General features: G+C 38.5%; 1 protein-coding gene and 1 pseudogene across 2 annotated transcripts; both read right to left on the bottom strand.

The window, feature by feature from the left end:
• Positions 1-1440: 1440 nt before the first annotated feature.
• LOC129357643 (NLR family CARD domain-containing protein 3-like) lies at positions 1441-8846 on the bottom strand (annotated as a pseudogene).
• A 3766-nt stretch (positions 8847-12612) lies between these two features.
• LOC129357641 (hatching enzyme 1.2-like) lies at positions 12613-15768 on the bottom strand. Of its 2 annotated transcripts, XM_055026733.1 has the most exons (10): positions 15694-15768; positions 15481-15590; positions 15280-15307; positions 15152-15202; positions 14553-14684; positions 14263-14386; positions 14010-14188; positions 13569-13650; positions 13335-13459; positions 12613-13256 (listed from the first exon to the last, which is right to left on the bottom strand). In XM_055026733.1, the coding sequence occupies exons 2-10, from the start codon at positions 15544-15546 to the stop codon at positions 13252-13254; spliced, it is 792 nt and encodes a 263-aa protein (XP_054882708.1). In that variant the 5' UTR covers positions 15547-15590; positions 15694-15768; the 3' UTR covers positions 12613-13251. The 2 variants fall into 2 exon arrangements, with proteins under 2 accessions (XP_054882708.1, XP_054882706.1); XM_055026731.1 differs by lacking the exon at positions 12613-13256 and having other exon boundaries at positions 13327-13459.
• Positions 15769-18582: the final 2814 nt, after the last annotated feature.

Below are 18582 nucleotides of genomic sequence, written 5' to 3'. Positions count from 1 at the left end.
CTCTAAACTCCATTTTTTTTCTTTGTTATGGAAATGAAAGATGCAAAGTTGTTTGACACGTAAACATAAAACTGAGCCTGGTTTAGAATAGTATAACAGAAGCTGGTAGTTTTTTTATTATCTTGATTAATAAAACAAGATAATAAAAACAAGTTAATAAAAAACATAGTTTAATCCTTTTGAGGCCGTTGTTCTCCAAGAGCCTGGAGTTTATCTTGTTCTTCTGAAAATGTCGTCCCTGAAAGGAGAAAACGATCTGGTGTCAACATTTTAACTTCAACCAGGTTCATTTGTTTCCACAGAGCTGCTCCAAAAACTTCACAAGCTGCAGGATTGTTTCTGTTTTAATCTCAGACTTTACTGACTGGAAATGCTGGTTCTGCAGAGATTGATGCTCATCATTGTTTATTACAACAGCTATGCTTCTATGTCAACCTTGTTGTTAGGATGTTAATTAATACAGAATAAGCTCATAAAATTCTTTATGTCTTAAGAAATTCATCCTTAAAATGTCAGCTGTATATCTATTTATCGATTATCACTATTATAGATGCTAAACTTTTGTTTTGCCTCTTTCCCTCTTTTCTTTTGCTGCATTGACTTTTACTGGCAACTTTACAAGCAATGGAAAACTTAACCATGTTGCTCTCTAGCAGATTTTACCCATCATGTTTCTGACCAGAGTTTTTGAGTTGAATCTGGACGGATCGCAGTAAAACGCCACCGATATTTTAGAATATCTTGTTTTTTACAGCCGTTTGCATCATGTCTGTAAATTAGTACCTAATCTTTCTTGTAGAAATAGTGATAAACTTAGCAGTTTTCTTGTGTTGTGTGAACATGCATGATGCTGCCACAATCAAAACCAACATTATTAAAATGGATCCTTTATCCAAGGCTGCAGTTTTGGTTTTAAATTTTGGTTTCACTGGAATCACAAGTTGTCCAGAAACTGATTATTTCTTAAAATTAGGAATGAAAACATTATTATTTTTCAGCAGCTTTTGAAAACGGTCTTTATAATTAACTTTATCCTAATTGCTGGAGAGTTAATGAAGCACCAGATTTCAGATTTAATCAGCATTTTAACATTTTTTTGTTAAAAAAATAACCCATTAACTGACTTAATAAGGCAATTTTTCCTTTAAAGGAAACATTTCTCTGTCACTTAAATGGTTTTGCTGAATCTGTTGCATAGAAAAGCAGGTTGGCAGCCTCTGATGAAGAGGGAAGTTCTGTCCTCTAGTGGCTCGAATGGGGCACTGCAGGATGAAGGTTAAAGCCCTTTGACCCTTAATGCAAAGGATCAATATTGAAATATAGAATATTAATGAATATTAATGATTCTGATACGTTTTCCATTCAGATTTATGTTTGAGCTGATTATAATAAGGTGAAGTGAATCTATTCAAATGGCAGATTTAACTTTAAACATGGAAAATACTGAGACAGGGATCTCTAGGCCTCATGAGTTTAATACCAGACTATATTTATCACACACACAACCCAATCCAACACAGAGGTGCACATTTACAAAGACAGTCACGACATTTAGCATATAAACACTTTAGAACTGCTAATAAAATTACAGCATATAGTAATCTGATTCAATATAATGAAATCAAAGTGTCAGCAAAACTTCAGATACATAAAAAACTGCATTAATATTAAATAACAATTAATCAAATTCACCCACAGAATGATTTATTTTGTTCACTAAAACTTTGCATTTATTTAAATGCAAAGTTTCACAATGTCGGCGAGTTGAAAATCCAAATCTATATTTCCTTTAGAAAGGGGAAAATAATTGCTAAGAATTAAAAACACATTTTTATAAATCTTTTATTTTGCAGACAACAAACCCAGAGGACAAGTTAATTTAATTGAATAAACCAACTCAACAGCGCTGTTGTTAGTGACTTTTAAAAGTTTGTTTGAAATTATTACTTTTTTAAACATTATCATCTTCATAACCTGAATCTGAAGGTTCGCTGTCATAAAAAGAGTTTAGCTTTTGAAGATTTGACTTTTGATGAGTTCATGGTTCTTTCTTGATATTGAGACATTCATTCACACACAAACATGGGCAAATATAACCAATGTTGTTTATTCAAGTATATTTTAATGTTAAGGCTTTGATAGTTTATTACGAGCGATGAATGAAATCAAAACAGATTTGAGTTTCTGGATTATGTGTGTGTGGATTTTGTTTGATATGTTCTCTGATTATTATCTTTGCAAATGGGCCGTTTGCAAAGACGGCCCATTTGATCTGAACTATAATCTTGTTGTATTAGATATATACATACATGAATCTGTCCACCTGACTCTGAGTGCTGCTGTGCTCACTTTGCAAAATATTCTTCTCTAAAGGATCAGGCCTCATTATTCAACCTGCATCAGGGAAACTGAAGAGGATTCATCCTCACCCTCCTGGGTTTGTTCAAACCCAAATGCAGCATAGAGTGGATCAGTGAATGTGGTCTGAAACGTATGAAGGTGAATCTTTTTCATGGAGGAAACTATGTCAGGAAGTGAGTAAAAGGACACCGTGCCTGCAGACCAGTCCAAATACACTCCCAGCCTGTTGGAGTTGGTGTTTTCGAACTGTTTTATTTCTGTTGGTGTGTTGTTGTGCCAGGCAGTGAAACTCTGAGGACTGCATGACAGAGCCCAGGACTGATGGTTCCCACCAATGCAGCACTCGTCACCCTCCCCTTCCTCCTGATTCTTTGTATGACAGTCCTATTCTGACTGTTCCTTCCCACTGGACCTCCCAGTAGCAGCGACCAGTCAGACCATCAGTGCACAGCACCTGCTTCCTGGTGTCAAACCTCTCTGGATTGTCAGGATATGGCAGCTCCTCTTTCACAGCCTTCATCTGTTTGTGGTCCAGTGACAGTATCAGATTTCTGTTTGCTGTGTTGGGATCTACCATCTGCTCAAGAAAGACTGATGAACGACAAAAAACTGGAGTCAATACACATTTTCTTTTCATAAATCCATATTTTCATTTTGGCTTTATATAGAAGAGTTTATATCTTAATTACTTATTTAGAGGTTCACAGGTAATGCTTATAATCATATTAATCTCTTTTTTTCTCAGATATTTTAGCCGATAACTTCAGGTTCTCTTGTGCTTTTTCCATGGAGGGCAGAATTGACAGACATTTTTAAAGACTCTTTTCTTAGCAGTCATTGAACTTGACAAGATTTCTGCCCTGATCTATTCTGCATCAATACTTTGAACATGACAGGTTTTCAAAATAAAGCCAATATGACAGAATGAAAGGACCTTTGATGTGGAGCTCAGCAAGTTTGATAAACATATTTCTACATAAAATGAATTTCAGGAAACTTGTTTTACAAAAATGTAGCAAATTAGCAGCATCTGGTTTCAGTTTTATTGTCAATAAATATTATTTATTGTTGGAAAGGCAGTTAATTAGAGCACTGAGAGATTTTTGGTTTGCATTGAATGTTTCTCATTTACTGTGTCAAGGTGTCAAGAGACTCCTGGTGGCCAACATTGGTAAGTGCGCTCTGTAGTTTAAAACAGGTCTTAAGCAGCTCTGATTGTGTAAATTTAACATAATAAGATCTGCAGAGATAATTGTGTGTTTTTCCATGTTTAGCTCAGGATTAATATTATTGGTTGTTTGTTTTGTAATATCTGAGGCTGATTATGGTAGGAGCTACATGCTAATGCTACTGTAACCTCTGTTAGACATTATGAGCACCTGATTGTTCAACAAAACATGCAGACTAAATTAGGTTCTTTATAGCCTTTTATTTGAGGTTCCTCTTAATGTCACTGAATCGAATCTATTTGCATGTTTGAATTGTATTGGTATGAATTTGAATTGTTGTAAATAAACTAAATATAGAAAGTCAGACATTAGGAAGGTGAGGAGGTTCCTCCATCTTCTCAGTGTTAGTATTTCTTTCTTCAGTGTTAGTATTTAGTTAATGTTTTATATTGATAATATTTATAATGGTAATATCACTTTTTCTTTGGTGGTGGGTTTTTGGTATTAAGTTGTTTACTAGATTGGGTGCACACATTTTAGTAAATGCTTGGTTTATTTAGAATATTAACTATTTTGTTTTTGGTTGAGTTGAAGGACTGGCTGGGAGGAGTTGATTGTAATTGGAACGAACCATCAGGCTGCGGGAAGCAGGAAATTTGATGTGGAAGACTCCTCCTCTCGCCCTATTGACATCTTCCTTTCGCTCTATTGTTATAATATTTACGGTGTTAGGTTGTTTTGTTTTATAGTTGTGTTAAAGTAAAATGTTGTGATTTGAATTTGTTATTTATGTTTATGTATTGGTTGTTTTTGTTTTCTTCCCCGCCCCTCCTTGTGTGTGTGTGTAGGCTAGCCTTTGTATATAAATTCCCCTGTGTGTTCATTGAGGATAGTCAGTTAGTCTTGTTTGTTGAGTTGGTATGCTGTAGTTGATTATTTTTTGGGCCAATTTTTCTTATATTTCTTTTTGAGATTTGCTGTAAAAAAAAAACTTTTGTTAAGCTTTTTTGAAAAATTAAATAGTTATTTTTTTATATGCCTTTGTCCTTGAGTTTGCTGGTCGGACCATCACAGAAAGGTTTACTTACACCTTTGGGGTGACGGAAACAGACGGTGTTTTCCACAATGATCTGCTCTGTTTAAGAAAGAGGAAATTTAAAGATGTTGAACATATTCTGTGAATCTGACAAGTTGAACAGGTACACATACACACAGTAATCTTTTTGTCCTGAAATTATTTTTCTGGATGAAAATAATTAAATGTACCTTAAAGTTTTCAGTTTCCAGGTCGGATCCTGCAGTCCAGCGGTAAAACCATCAAGGCCGATTCTCCAGGATGGTTAAAGCTCAGGTCAAGCTCCCTCAGATAAGAAGGGTTGGAGGTCAGAGCAGAAGCCAGAGAAGCACAGCCTCTCTCTGTGACCAGACAGCCTGACAATCTGCAAATATTCATCAAGACATATTGTTACATCAACAACTTATGAATAAGTGTAAAAATCCAATCTAAAAATCATACACTGAAAGAATTTGCCTTTGCGCTGGTTTTTCTTCAGGGTGTTCAAATGTGCTGTTGGTACCAGGATACCTGAGGTTGCAGTTTGATGAATGACTTTGTTTCATTTTTATCTGATCTGTGGCTGAATGTCCTGGTGGTGATTTGTCTCCAATGGAATTAATATTCATTCAGTTTAATAGATGAACTCTCACTTTGTCCAGCCATTTATTGCTTTTGTGTACAAAGGGATTTGGCATCTTTATCACACAACAGCAACAACAACAACAAAAAAACACATCAGCTATGTCCTGGTGCGCTCCACCAATACTTTGGCCTGCCGGGATGGTAATGTAATTATTTTCCGATTTGTCTGTAAAGCAATCAACTACAGCAACTCGTTGCGTTTCCATCTGGATGTGCTTGACTCTCCCCTGCACCTGTATGCAAACATCCACCTTCTCTGAGTCGAGCCTTTGAGTTGGGGAACAGCTCCTGTTCCAATGGAGCAGGGGTGGGCACTCCTGGTCCTCGAGGGCTGGTGTCCTGCAACTCTTGGTTGTCTCCCTGATCCAACACACCTGAATCCAATAGCTGAATCACCTCCTAAATGCAATCAAGTCTCCAGAGTCCTGTTAATGACCTCATTATTTGACTCAGGTGTGTTGAAGTAGAGATAAAAGTTGCAGGAGACTGGCCCTCGAGGACCTGGAGTGCCCACCCCTGCAATGGAGGAATTTAAGTGTCTATGGGTCTTGTTCACAAATGATGGAAAACATAGAATGGGAGGTGCACAGGCGGACTAGTACTACATTTGCAGAAATGCACACTCTGTGCCGGTCTCTTGTGGTATAGAGACAGCTGAGCCAAAAGGTGACGCTCTCAGTTTATTGATCATCCATGATCAGCTTTGGGAAGCTTCTAAGCTTCCTCAGTGGGTGCTTGGGCTCTGTTTGAGAGATAGAGTGGTTAGCTGGACATCTGGGAGGGGCTCAGACCAGAATCACTGCTTCTCCACATTGAGAGGAGCCAGTTGAGATGGCTTGTGCATCTGGTTTGGATCCCTACCTGGTGAGGGGTTCTGGGCATGTCCCATGGAGACAAGACCCAGTGGAAGACCCAGGACTCACTGGAGAGACTATGTTTTCCTCACATTTGGATTCCCCCAAAAGAGCTGGGGAGAGGGACGTCTATGCCCCTTGCTTAGGCTGCTTCAGCCATGACCCAAATTTGGATAAGCAGAAGACGATGTTGGACGGACAGACGGAGGATAGATGGATGGATGGACGGATGGATAATAGGCAAACCGGCCTCTTTTCATCTTAGGAAATGGCCAGTTCTCAGTTGTTTCAGTGGTATTAAATTTTCTTATTAAAAATACAAAGAATGGAACAATAATGTTATTGTTTATTTCCTCAATCTTCCAAATACTCACCTGAGAACCTCCAGTCTACACGTTGGACTCCTGAGTCCATAAGAAAGCAAATCTACTCCTTCATCATGCAGGTCATTGTCACTCAGGTCCAACTCTCTGAGGCAAGAGTTCTCAGCGGTTAGCATTGGCACCAGGAATATACAGCTTCTCTGCGACAGGTTACAGCTAAACAGCCTGAAAGATAAGCTCCAGATAAATACTTTTTATCTTTTTCTTTTAAATAAATTGTAAAACTTTCTTGAACTTTGTGTGATACATACAGAGACTTTTTTGATGCATTCATCACTGGTGTTAGCCACCGAAGGGCTTCCTTTGATTTGCAGAACTTCTTAAAGTCAAAAACATTGAACACTTTTTGTGAAGACAACAAGACAAAAATCAGTGCTGACCACTGAGAAGAGGTGAGGTCTTTTTCCAGGACTTCTCCACTCAGGTACTGTTGAATCTCTTCCTCTAGGGAATGGTCATTCAGTTCACTCAGCCAGTGAAACATCTGGATGCTTTTCTCAACTGAAGGACTATCCCTGATATTTTTCTTGATGTGTTGGATAAGCATTTTTTGAACCTGTGGAACATTTTTGGTCTTTTTCCACAGGCCTTGCAGGAGGTCTTGGTTAGTTTTCAGTGAAAGCCCCAAGAGAAAGCGGGTAAACATGTCCAAGTATCCATCTGGACTCTCCAAAGCCTTGTCAACTGCACTCTGGTAAAACTGTTTAAATTTAGATTCGGGTTGCAAAGCACCGCGACTTCTTTTCACCAGATTGTCCCCAGCCTTCATGAACACCAAGAAGACATAAAGTGCAGCCAGAAACTCTTGAATGCTCCGATGGACAAAACAAAACAGCCTTTCTGGTTCAGTATGCTTTCTTCCTTGAAAGTCTCTGTAAACACTCCTGGGTAAGTCGAGGCAGTGTTTATGTCAATGCCATACTCTTTTAGGTCCTCTTCATAAAAGAGCAGGTTTCTTTTTTCCAGCTGCTCAAAGGCTAGTTTTCCCATTGAAAGAAAGATTTTCTCAGTGTCTGAATTCCAGATGCCATCAGTCAAAACGTTTTTGCGATACTTGGCATTGTCCTGTTTGACCTGCACAACCAAGAAATGGATATACAACTCAGTCAGGGTGTTGGGCAGCTCTGTTTTCTCTTTATCTTTCAGGACCTGATCCAGAACTGTAGCAGTGATCCAACAGAAAACAGGAATGTGACACATTGTATTGAGGCTTCTTGAAGTCCAAATATGAGAGATGATTTTACTGGCCAGTTCCTTGTCTTGGAGTCTCTTTCTGAAGTATTCTTCCTTCCGCTGGTTTGTGAAACCTCTGATTTCTGTCTCACTGTCAACATACTGAATAGGGATCTGATGGACTGCCGCGGGTCGTGTGGTTATCCAGAGACGAGCTGAGGGAAGTAGCTTCCCTCTGATGAGGTTTACGAGTATCGTGTGGACTGAGGAGGGTTCTGTAGCATCTGTCAGAACCGGAGTGTAGTGGAAGTCCAGAGGAGGTTGAAGTTCATCCAGACCATCGAAGATAAACATAATCTGGAACTCTTCAAAGCTACAGATTCCTGCTTTTCTGATTTCAGGAAAGAAGTGATGAATGAGTCCCACTAAGGTGATGTTTTGAGATTTCAGCAAGTTGAGCTCTCGGAAGGTGAATGGGAAGATAAACTGTATGTTGTGGTTGGCTTTACCTTCAGCCCAGTCCAAAGTGTACTTCTGTGTCAAGACTGTTTTCCCAATACCAGCAGCACCTTTGGTCACCAGCGTTCTGACTTCTTCGTCTCTTCTAGGTTCAAAAACATCCTCACAGCTGACGGTTGTTCCTGGATCTTCTGGTTTCAAGGATGCTGCTTCAGTTTGTTGGACCTCATGCTCATTCTTGACCTCTCCTTTCTCTTGCTCTGTGACATTAAGCTCAGTGTAGATCTGATTTATAGATATCAGTTTTCCTCTCCATGAATTACCTTCAAATAAGTACTGACACCTTTTGGCCAGGCTGGACTTTAATTTCACCTGACAAATAGCAGCTTGAGTTCCTGAAACAGACAACATAAGAGCTTGTTGTGAATATGAGGTAAATACACAAATAAAAACCATCTCTTCTCAGCTCGGGATTACTTTATTGATCCAGATGTGAATACCAAGTCACCATCATGAGACATTATTAAAAATGAGAATGTGATGATTTCTCACTGTTTTGTAAAGAAACAGCCAGCTGCTTCTCATTCCGTCTCTTCAGGAAGTTCAGTGTGATTTTCAGGAATGAATCTCTGTCGTCAGTCCTTTGCTCTTCATTCCCAGATGTTTGATCATCCACTTTAGGGCAACTGGAGCCCTCTGGGCTCAGCATGGTCTTCATCTTCTGCAGCTCAGTTCTTACAAAACTCATAATGTCATTCTCAAGCACCTGGAAAAGAACAAAAATCCAATGACACCCTTTTTCCAATAAAAATTTTAATGCCGTCTCTGTTCATGCAAAATACATCTTTTAAATAAATAACATTATAAGATGTTCAAAACTGTGTGTGTGTACGTGCGTGTGTGTCTGTGTGTGTGTGTGTTCATGTTCCTACCCGTCACTATATCGACTATAGAAATAAAGGTAATCAGAATTCTTCAATTTAAACGGCACAAAACGGATGCAGGTGGATTTGTTGAATATTTGAAAAACTCTGAGGATTTTGTGTCGTTCTTCCAGAGCTGCAAAAAAATTCAAAAAGCTTAGTGTCTATATTACTAAAATTACAGATAAGGTCAAAATTATTAGGCAAAATTATTAGGACCCCATGGAATTATAAGTCTTTTTCAAAGATTCACAAATGTGTTTTTAAATACAGCTTTTCTATTTATTTTGGATGCTTACATTTTTCTATGTTTTGCACCAAATTCTTTCCTGGAAATCAAAACCTTCCACGGTCAAAATGAATCGTTGCTCTGATGCCGATCACATCTTTGCGTCTCTCCGGAGAAATCCTCCAGATTTGATGGTCTTCCCTCATGGACTCTGCTCTTCAGTAGGTCAGGGCTTTGAATAGGCCAGTCAGGAACGTTCTGCCTGGGTTTCTGGACGGAGCTCATGTTTCAGCTCGTTGTCGTGTTGGGAGACAAACCGACAACCCAAACCCGGTTCTGCTGCTGACTGCTAGAGGTTTTCCTTCTAAATCTTCAAACATCGTTCTTTCTCCATCATTCCTCCAACCTTGATGAGATTCCCAGTTCCAGGAGTCACACAGCATGATACTTCCACCTCCATGTTTCACAGTGAGGACGGTGATCTTCAGTCAAACTCCAGGCTCTACTCTGGTCTCCTGTGGCTTCAGTATCCATAATCTTTGCCCAGATTGTCCTTGAACGCATCTCTTCGCAGTCCTTTTCTGTGCAGAGCTCTACTTTGTTTTGGTGGTTGTTCCAGGACTTTTGGACACGTCTTACTTTTTTTAGTTCCTTTGCCAGACTTGTCCTGTACTTTGAGTTTCTCTCTCCACTTCTTGACACTTGGAAACTCTGTGATAACTTTACATTTTCTTCTCCTGCTTTGTGAGCATCAACCATTTCTTTTTCTCAAGTCTGAACTGAATTCTTTAGCTTTTGGCATGACGCTTTCTCAGGTGACAGCTCAAAGCCTCAATAAGAATTTTATTGTCGATTGACTGAATGCAAGTGAAAGCACATGATTTCACAGCAGTGGTTTGCACTTTGGCTAAATCAATAGGCCAGTTCTTTAGAGGGTAATAATTGGTTTTGTAAGAATCCAAAATAAAAACCAGGATGTTTGGAAAAGTCATACTGAAACATCATTGATCTGTTTAACAGCACCTGAGAAATCTTTGAAAAAACTTAAAGTTTCAGCAGAGGGTTTAGTCATTTTAACTTCAGCTGTCAGTTTTTTTGCCTGTTTTTGTCACATGATGCTTACAGTAATTAGTGTCGATGTAGTACGGTATATAGACGTACTCTCCGGATTTGAACCACTTGCAGCCTGTGATGGTGCACGGGTCTGCATTCCTCTTTAAGATTTTTGGCATAGCAATGTCATCATATCGCTTTGGCTCTGCGACACAGCAAATGACAGACAAACACAGACAGGAATGCAAAAACAAGACTGCAATTTTAAATTCATCTGACATCAAAACCATGCGTATTTGTTGTTATTTTAAGGATTAGAGTTAAAATGATACGTTTTTCTCATTATTATCTGCTGGGTGTTTTTGTTTTGTGAGCTTGTGTCTCACCTTTGTCAGCTTGTGGTTGTGGGATGCTTTTAAAGATATCCATAAACTCTTCTGAGAAAGAAATGTTGCCAGAACCTTTGGTTAAATTTATGCCTCTGCTGTGTCAGATAAAATTGATCTTTGTTTCAAACTCACTGGGATACTGAGCAGGTTCTACTACAGGACTCTGGAACACAGATGGAAGAAAACTGCGTCATTTTGGTCTTTTACATGTTGAAACTTTTCTTTTTTAAAAAAAAATAAATACAATCAAAATGAAGAACAGCCTTTCATAAATCTTGGGTTTTGTCTAAGCTGTGAGGTGAATCAGTAAAACGAACTGATCCCATCATAAACTTACCGTGTCGACAGTTTCCACTGAGTTGAAGAGAAGGGACAGAAAAACCGGGATCATGATGAAGGTCCTGAAGCTTCATCGTGACACGAAAAGAAAATATGTTTTCTTTCTGTTTCAGTTTGAAAGCATGTAAACATGATGAAGAAAACAAATGGGAGTTAAAGAAGAGTCAGAGAGCCGTTTACCTGACGGAGCAGCTGAGGCTCAGATCCCGTCTGACACAAGAAACTGCTGACCAAGCTTTTTATATCCATCATTATTCCAGATGGGACAATCTGTTCCCAAAATAAACCAGTGCTGTTACAAGTTGCAGGTGAAGTGCATCACTGTTTGGTCCCGTCTTTGCACAATGTAGCAGCTTTTAACAACATGCAGCTCACGTGAACATAGAAGCAAATCTGTTTTTACAAAAATACAAAATGGAAAAAACAGAAGTCCAACTGAAAACAAAATGCTTTTAGCTCTTCCAGATGAGAAAGTGAAATAAATGTTGGGCTGTTTTCTCCCAGGTGATTTTAAATCTCTTCTGAAAACTTGTTTGTTTTCCTTTTCTTTTAATCCTTGGAGCTGGAGGATTAGGGCGATTCAGTCAATATTTCTTCTGCTTTCATTGCTTATTTTATCCTGTCATTGTTATTTTGCCTATTCTTTCATTGGAAGTAGTAGAGTTGTTATCGACTAATAACATTCTAGAACATTTGTGCAGGGAGGTCATGATATTGACCACATAAAGAACAGAAATATGTTTATATTATGACACAAAGCACACTGGCATTTTGTAAGTCAGCGTTTCTGTATCTCAACTAACAAATCCTTTGTAACAGGAGTATCCATTACAAAAGTTTCATCACTTACAGCACCAGAATGTAACTTTTATAGAAAAAATATTTTATATACTTGTTAATATTATCATTATGTTCTGACAGTATCACATAAAACAGATAATCTGTGGAAAAATCGAGATCCTCTGCAGAAGCAAATCAGAGGCAGTAGGAGGGTCTTAGCGCTGTCCATCACTCTCATCTTCTTGCTTTTTACAAAACTACAGGCTATGCTGGCTCACCGCAACATAGCCTGCTAGTTAGCAAAGCCACAGATTATGGTAGATAAACAGGTTTTTTGTAACTTGGAGTTGCTTTTCAATCAATAGCAGATTTAAAAGAGTACAGGAGGATGATTAGCAGCGCTAAGCCCCTCCTCCTGGCTCTGATTGGTGGTTTTTGACCAGGAGAGGAACATTTCTTCAGAGGGCAATGGCAGGAGGAAATAGAGGAGTTGATTTTTTGTTTTCATTGCTCATCTGTCTCACAAGTCACAACCATGTTTATTCTTACTTCAAATAAAAGTAAGAATTAACATTTTATTGTATCTAAACTCATTTAAAACTCTGATTATGGTTAGCATAAGAGCACAAATATAGTCTATGAATATATACTTTTATTTATCTCACCTGCTTTACATTATTTTAGCATTTAATTTTTAAACAACTTCACACTGAAAGTGTGGAGGCTTTTATTTTGTGGTGCTGCACTAAGGAAACCTGATCTTTGTCCCAAATGTCCAACTGTTACAGAGAGAAAGAAACATTGATGTTGGAATGATCAAATTTTATTTGGTACTTGATTGAATGGATTACATGAATTACAATACCATTAAATTTCAGAAAAAACATGTTGGTCACAAGAATAAAACATGTTGGATGAGAACTTGTAACATTATGTAGATAAAAAACCTTTTTAGTCCAAATGTAATTGGGGAACTTTTACATTTCACATTTCCATAGATTGTACATTCTTGAATAATTGCCTTTTATTTAGATATTTTATACCAGTCCAGTCCATCTTTCCATCTTATACATTTTTTGTCACAACATAATTTACTTAACCAAAATTCCCCTTAGATTTATCTTCAATTGAAACATTCCTTTCCATTTTTTATAGCAGATGCAAAAAAAGCCAAACCATACTATAAAAGAAAACCTTTTTTGATAAGAAATCCTTCACCAATAAGCAGCAATATGTATTCTGACATTAACAGATGAGATGTAATACCCAAAAATCTGTTTCTTCAGCAACTGTCTTCAGCAGTTATGTAGTTAAGTAGTTAAATGCAGTAAATGAGACAGCAGAGGAAGAGTTTCTGTAGCTCTGAGATTTTGAGAGAGGAGCAGGTCAGAGCCGAAGGTCAGCTGGCGAGCTGAAGCTTCTCCTTTATGGTGTTGAAACTTAAGCTGAGAGAAAAAGTACCGTAAGTCATACAGCTGCTGAAATGCTAGAGAAATGTTTGAAAAGATCAATATTTTACTCACAGCATCCGTAGAGCCTGTTGATGCGGGCGATGTCGTTGGCGCTCATCGATGAGGCTCTTCCAAAGTTGAGGGAAGGATTAGCTTTGGAAAGGAGAGTCGGTTGGCCGTTTCTGGAGAAGGCGGTCCTGGAAGAAGGAGGAAGTGATGAACAAAATGCATCTGCAGTCACAGTCAGACTGAAAACAGCAAGCTGTGTGTAACACAATAGAAGGTATTTTTGAAGCCAAGACTCACTTGGAGTAATGCATAATGGAGTTGAAGTCGTAGGGAGTGCCCAGGTTGTTAGTCTGCACCTTCTCAAAGTTGTGTTCGTTCCCTGATTAAGAAAAAAAAGTTAACTTTTTAAATTGTCACCTTATTTCAGAAAATGTCACTTTCCATTGCAATAGATAAAAGTAGAACATGAGGCAATGTGATCTTACAGTTTAATGTCAGTTTCCAAACTTCCCACACAAAAACCCGCTGAGTTCTCTGTCTGATTTTGGTCATTTGGAAAGTATTAAGTTCCCTATGAATGGCTGAATGGATCTGAATGCAAATAGTTTTTTTTTCATTTGTGTCCAAATGTGCAAAATACAGAAATGTATGACTTGTTTAAAATACTTCTGTTTTCAGATCTAACCAAGATGTTCTGCAGATAGAAGCATTAAGCCACGGTTGTGTGACTGAGCCGACCTGGGATGATGTTCTGGGTGAGGACCTGGACGAAGGAGTCTCTGTCAGAGCGGACCTGTTCGTGGTGGAAGCCCAGAGCGTGGTTGATCTCATGCTGCACCGTGGAGTGATACATGCAGCCGTTTCTACTAAGAGACACAAGCTGTTGTCCGCCCTGACGGCCCAGGTAGGACCAGCACCTGACGGGGAGATCAGGAGGAAATCAGTGGAAATGTGTGGAAGTAAAAGTCACGGTATGTGACTGAGTTCCTACCCAGATCCTGAGTAGAAGTGAAGGAAGTCCGTTTGCTGTGATGAAGTCCTCCAGACAAAGCGAATGCAGGTGGAGGCGTGGAAGCTCACCAGGCCCTTGATGATGATGTTACGCTCTGCCGTGGCTGCAAAACAAAACATCTTACACCAAGGTCCTAACTACAAAACAAACTCCAACTCAGACATCATCTACTGTTCCCTCTGCCTTCTGAAATAAACATGAAAGAACTTGGAAAAGTTTGCATCTATTTTAAAGTCTTGTGTGTTTATTCGGGTGATGGTTTTGCTCACAGTAAGAGCTGGAGATGTAGACGGGAATGTAGACATATTTTCCAGTTTTGGGCCATTTGCAGCCGGTGGCGGTGCATGGGTCTGCGTTCCTCAATTTGCTCGGAGCAATGTCACCGTGGACCAGTGGAGTCTCTGCAGAAACACAAAACACACAACAGAGTGAAGAACATTGATTCTTATGACACAAAGGATTTTTGTGTATTCTTTGACCTCTGCATCTTGAACAAGACATGCTGCATTGAGCTGGCCAATGAAAGCACTCCTGGAGAGTACAGAGTCTTTTACTACTTATTCTTATCACACAGAAGGAACCAATATATTGTTTTATACTTTTACAATATTTTTAAAATGTTATAAATTGTACAGACTGCAAATAAACCGATTGATCACTAGTGAAATGTAGGGACAGTTCCTTATGCAGATTAAAAAATATCCAGTTTCTTATCAGGCTTGAAGATTTGACAAAGGCAAACCATTAAGCTAATTTCTGAGAAATGAATCAGTCAATTTATTAATAGATGATGATTATTTTTTTGTCTCGACTTGCAAATATAAAATTACATTCAAAGCTGTTGGGTTGTGTGAAATTGCTGTCTTACTTATGCCTTCGTTTGCTTTGGAGATGATTTCTGTGACATCCATGTCCTCATCTGTGGGAGGAAGGAAAGAAATCCACATGTCAGAGATTTCAGTTTCACTTCAGGTTTCTTTTATTTTTTCTACTCACTGATTTGGTTTTCACTGTCATCTGCTTTCTGCAACACAAACAGAGATTTCAGCATTTAATGACAACCACATTTCTTCTGCTTCATGATGGTTTGGATATTTGCTGTTGATGCTGCATTGCAAACCCAATATATCTAAACACATTAGGCTTCCCTATGTTGGATGAAACAAATTAGTTTTATTTGTCTCCCTTCAAACTTACCAGAGGAACAGCCGCCGTCCTTGCCATCGAGATGGTGAGGAAGAAGAAGAAGAAAACTCTAAACATCTTGCTTTTCTGCAGGGAAGCTTCTGACCTGAAAAAATCCAAATCTAAACAGAGTTTTGTTGTTAAGATAACAGTTCAAGTCTTGGAAGATAAAAGCGGTTTGTTAAAGCAATAAGAGAGGAATGTGAGTGGAGGAGAAGAGGCTACCTGTCAGTCCAGGAGTCTGAGGCTGGATGCAGAAGCAGCTCAGCCTCCCACCTTTTAAACGCTGCGAACACGGGGTGTGCCTCAGGGCTCATTGTTTGTGCATCAGTCACCTGTCAAGTATCTTATTGATCTTGGACCAAAATGGGAACACAGCTTTTTTTCCCCATCACTTGAAGGAAGTTGTCAAATGTTAAGTTATATGCAAATATTTAATTTGCCACTTAAATTATTGTTTTGAAACTATCAATGTAAAGGTGTAATAAAATGTAATTGTTTAGAAAAAGTCAGATCTACAATTCAGAAATAGAAGTATACTCACAAAAACAGAAAGAGCTAAAAACAACCTCAACGTTTAATGTTCAGTTAAATGTTAAGTACATTTTAATGAGCTTACATTATTATTACTCTGATTGGGATTTAATTGCCCTGAGAATAAACCTGAAGTGGATAATAGGAAAAGCTTTGAGCTGAACAGTTTGGACTTTAATGATCAGAAAATTCACAGAATGAATTCAGAGATATTAGAAGCTAAATTATTTATTTGTAGTAAAGTTTCCATGTCGCATGTCCTGGTTCTCTCAGGGCCTCCAACTCTCAAACTGACTTGTTTAAAGAGCTTCACTGTGGATGGAAGAAGTTTTTCTAAGCATGTGGCGAAAGTTTGTTTTCATTCATGTCAGAAACCACATTTAATGTGATGACAGCAGGCATGTGGATGGACCAGTTAATCCAGGACTGCGACTATTAACTCACCTTCTTGTTCCTCCACTTAACAATTGCCACATTGTTGAAGACATTTGAATCTGTCAATCAGTCGGCTGCTTCATTGCAACATGGGATCTTCATCTGCAGGTCGCAAATCCGACCTTCTGGGTTTACTGGCCACCAGTCTCCAGAACAGAGGTGTTAAAAGTGCGGCCCAGGGGCCATTTGCAGCCGTCTGAGGGATGTCCATAAATAGTTTCACTGGATTAAACATTAACACCTAATATGACTGAGATATTAGGACTTAAAGTGTTTTATTTAGATCTTAAGCTCACAAGGAACTAAAAAATATCTTCAGGAATACCGTAACAAAAGAAAAACAAGTCTGTGAAGTGTCTGTCATTTTTAGAAAATGACAGCCTCCTTTTATGAGAACTATTTTAAAAACAATACATTGTGTCACTTGGAACACACCTGGAAACCTGGTGAAGTTGGCATGAGGAAAAACTGTACACTGAACTTCCAGGAACAACTGAGGCATATTTAATTTTTAGTTTGCATGTAAGCCAAACTCACACCGTTGCACAGAAATACATTTCCATTTAAATGCCATGTTTATTTTTTTCTCTCCAATCCAAAAGCATCCAAAAAGTTTCTAATTTCATTACACATTTCCGTAATATTTAGATAAATGTCTCTCATCAGGTTGCATCATTCTTTCTTCTAACAAGCGACATTCATACTGAATGTTTGAGTTTTATTTATAAAAACTTTATTTAAACTGGTTTGTTTCCAGTGAGAAACCCACAATTTTCTAATCAGATCTTATATTTATAAAATAACACGTCATAATTACAAGATCCTGATCTCATAAGTTTGAGAAAAGATCTCATAATCACATCTCACCTCATAACACAGCGGTACCATAAATTGATTTATTTTAAATTAGCATTGCTGGAGGATTTTTATAGTTTTGTTTTATGTTTGGTAAATGTTGCAAATCCTTGACAAGTCATGATTTTTGTCATTGTTTCTATGCTTCTCTCACCTCAGTGGCTGCAAACATATTTTCCTGCCAGTTTACAGGACAAAATGCTAAATATTGACAAAAACATCACCTGCTCTCTGGTTCAGGTTTAGTAAATCGGATGTCATTGTTCTTCTCTGAGGTGAAAAACATCAGATCAGCAGACAGGAGTCTGTCTGATGTTCCGGCACCACTGCGTCTGAAAAGAACCCGGTCGTCTCTGCTGGATGCAGCTCTGGCACCAGAAAGTCTGATTTTCTGTACAAAGACAATTAAGTTACTTCACAATTTTTGAAAAACGGGGGATGCCCAGTTTCTACACACAGATCCGAATCAACTTTTACGAAGGTCGATCTGGTTTGACAGATACGACTCATTTGTTTATCCTGCATGGATTTTTTTTTCTAATCACGTCTTTAAAAAATGTCATTGTTCACTGAGACGTTTTGGCATAATGTTCATGATGCATCCATGTTGGGCATGCTGCACATGTTCTGAATGTATCGCATGATAAACACAGTGGGAACCGGCACTGGGCCCAAAGGACATGAAGTGGAAATCGTGCTCAGCTCCCCGGCTGGGTCAGAAAACGCAGAGTGACAAGATTAAATTTAGACTTTGTTCACGCAGCAGGTAAATGTAAACTGAGTCCCACTTTTTCACGGCTCAGTTTTGATCTTTTCAAAAATCCGATTTGTGCCACTAACAGACGTGGAACTAAAGCCGATGTCAGAACTAGCATGTCACATTTTATCTGGCTTTTCGTCATTGATGTGAAACATGCATCATATTTCTGCACCAGCAGAAACCAAATGCAGTAAATTAAAATCATGAACATTCTGAACTCATAAGAAGTCTTTGTCAGTATACATGTGTACAAAACTTTGTTGATTTTCCAGCGATGTCAAAAAAATTAAATTTTGCAAAGATGGCGTTTCCATTAAATAAGAATCACACATGAATAATTTTGTTAGAAAACTTGCTGCGCCTTCCTGTTGTCTTCTTCTTCGTGGGTTACGCCAGTGGCAACATTCTGTTGGCCATGTGACTTGTATGATGAGAAAAAAGTGTTTCCATTGCAGTTTTGCAAAAAAATAACACCACATCCTTGTGCCAATGTTTTTTTATCTGAATAATAAGTTTTCTCAAATCGCATT

Source organism: Poeciliopsis prolifica, unplaced genomic scaffold (assembly GCF_027474105.1).
Source record: "Poeciliopsis prolifica strain line A6 unplaced genomic scaffold, Auburn_PproV2 SCAFFOLD273, whole genome shotgun sequence".
In the NCBI taxonomy this organism is placed as follows: Eukaryota; Metazoa; Chordata; class Actinopteri; order Cyprinodontiformes; family Poeciliidae; genus Poeciliopsis; species Poeciliopsis prolifica.
This window is presented reverse-complemented; position numbering and strand designations above follow the sequence as displayed.

Excerpts from the sequence above, each read along its gene's own strand:
- LOC129357641 (XM_055026731.1), bottom strand. The coding sequence starts at position 15,546 with ATGTTTAGAGTTTTCTTCTTCTTCTTCCTCACCATCTCGATGGCAAGG. Across the intron at positions 15,308-15,480 it reads GGACGGCGGCTGTTCCTCTG|AAAGCAGATGACAGTGAAAA; the intron begins GTAAGTTTGAAG and ends TTTGTGTTGCAG. Across the intron at positions 14,387-14,552 it reads CTACATCTCCAGCTCTTACT|CCACGGCAGAGCGTAACATC; the intron begins GTGAGCAAAACC and ends TTTGTTTTGCAG.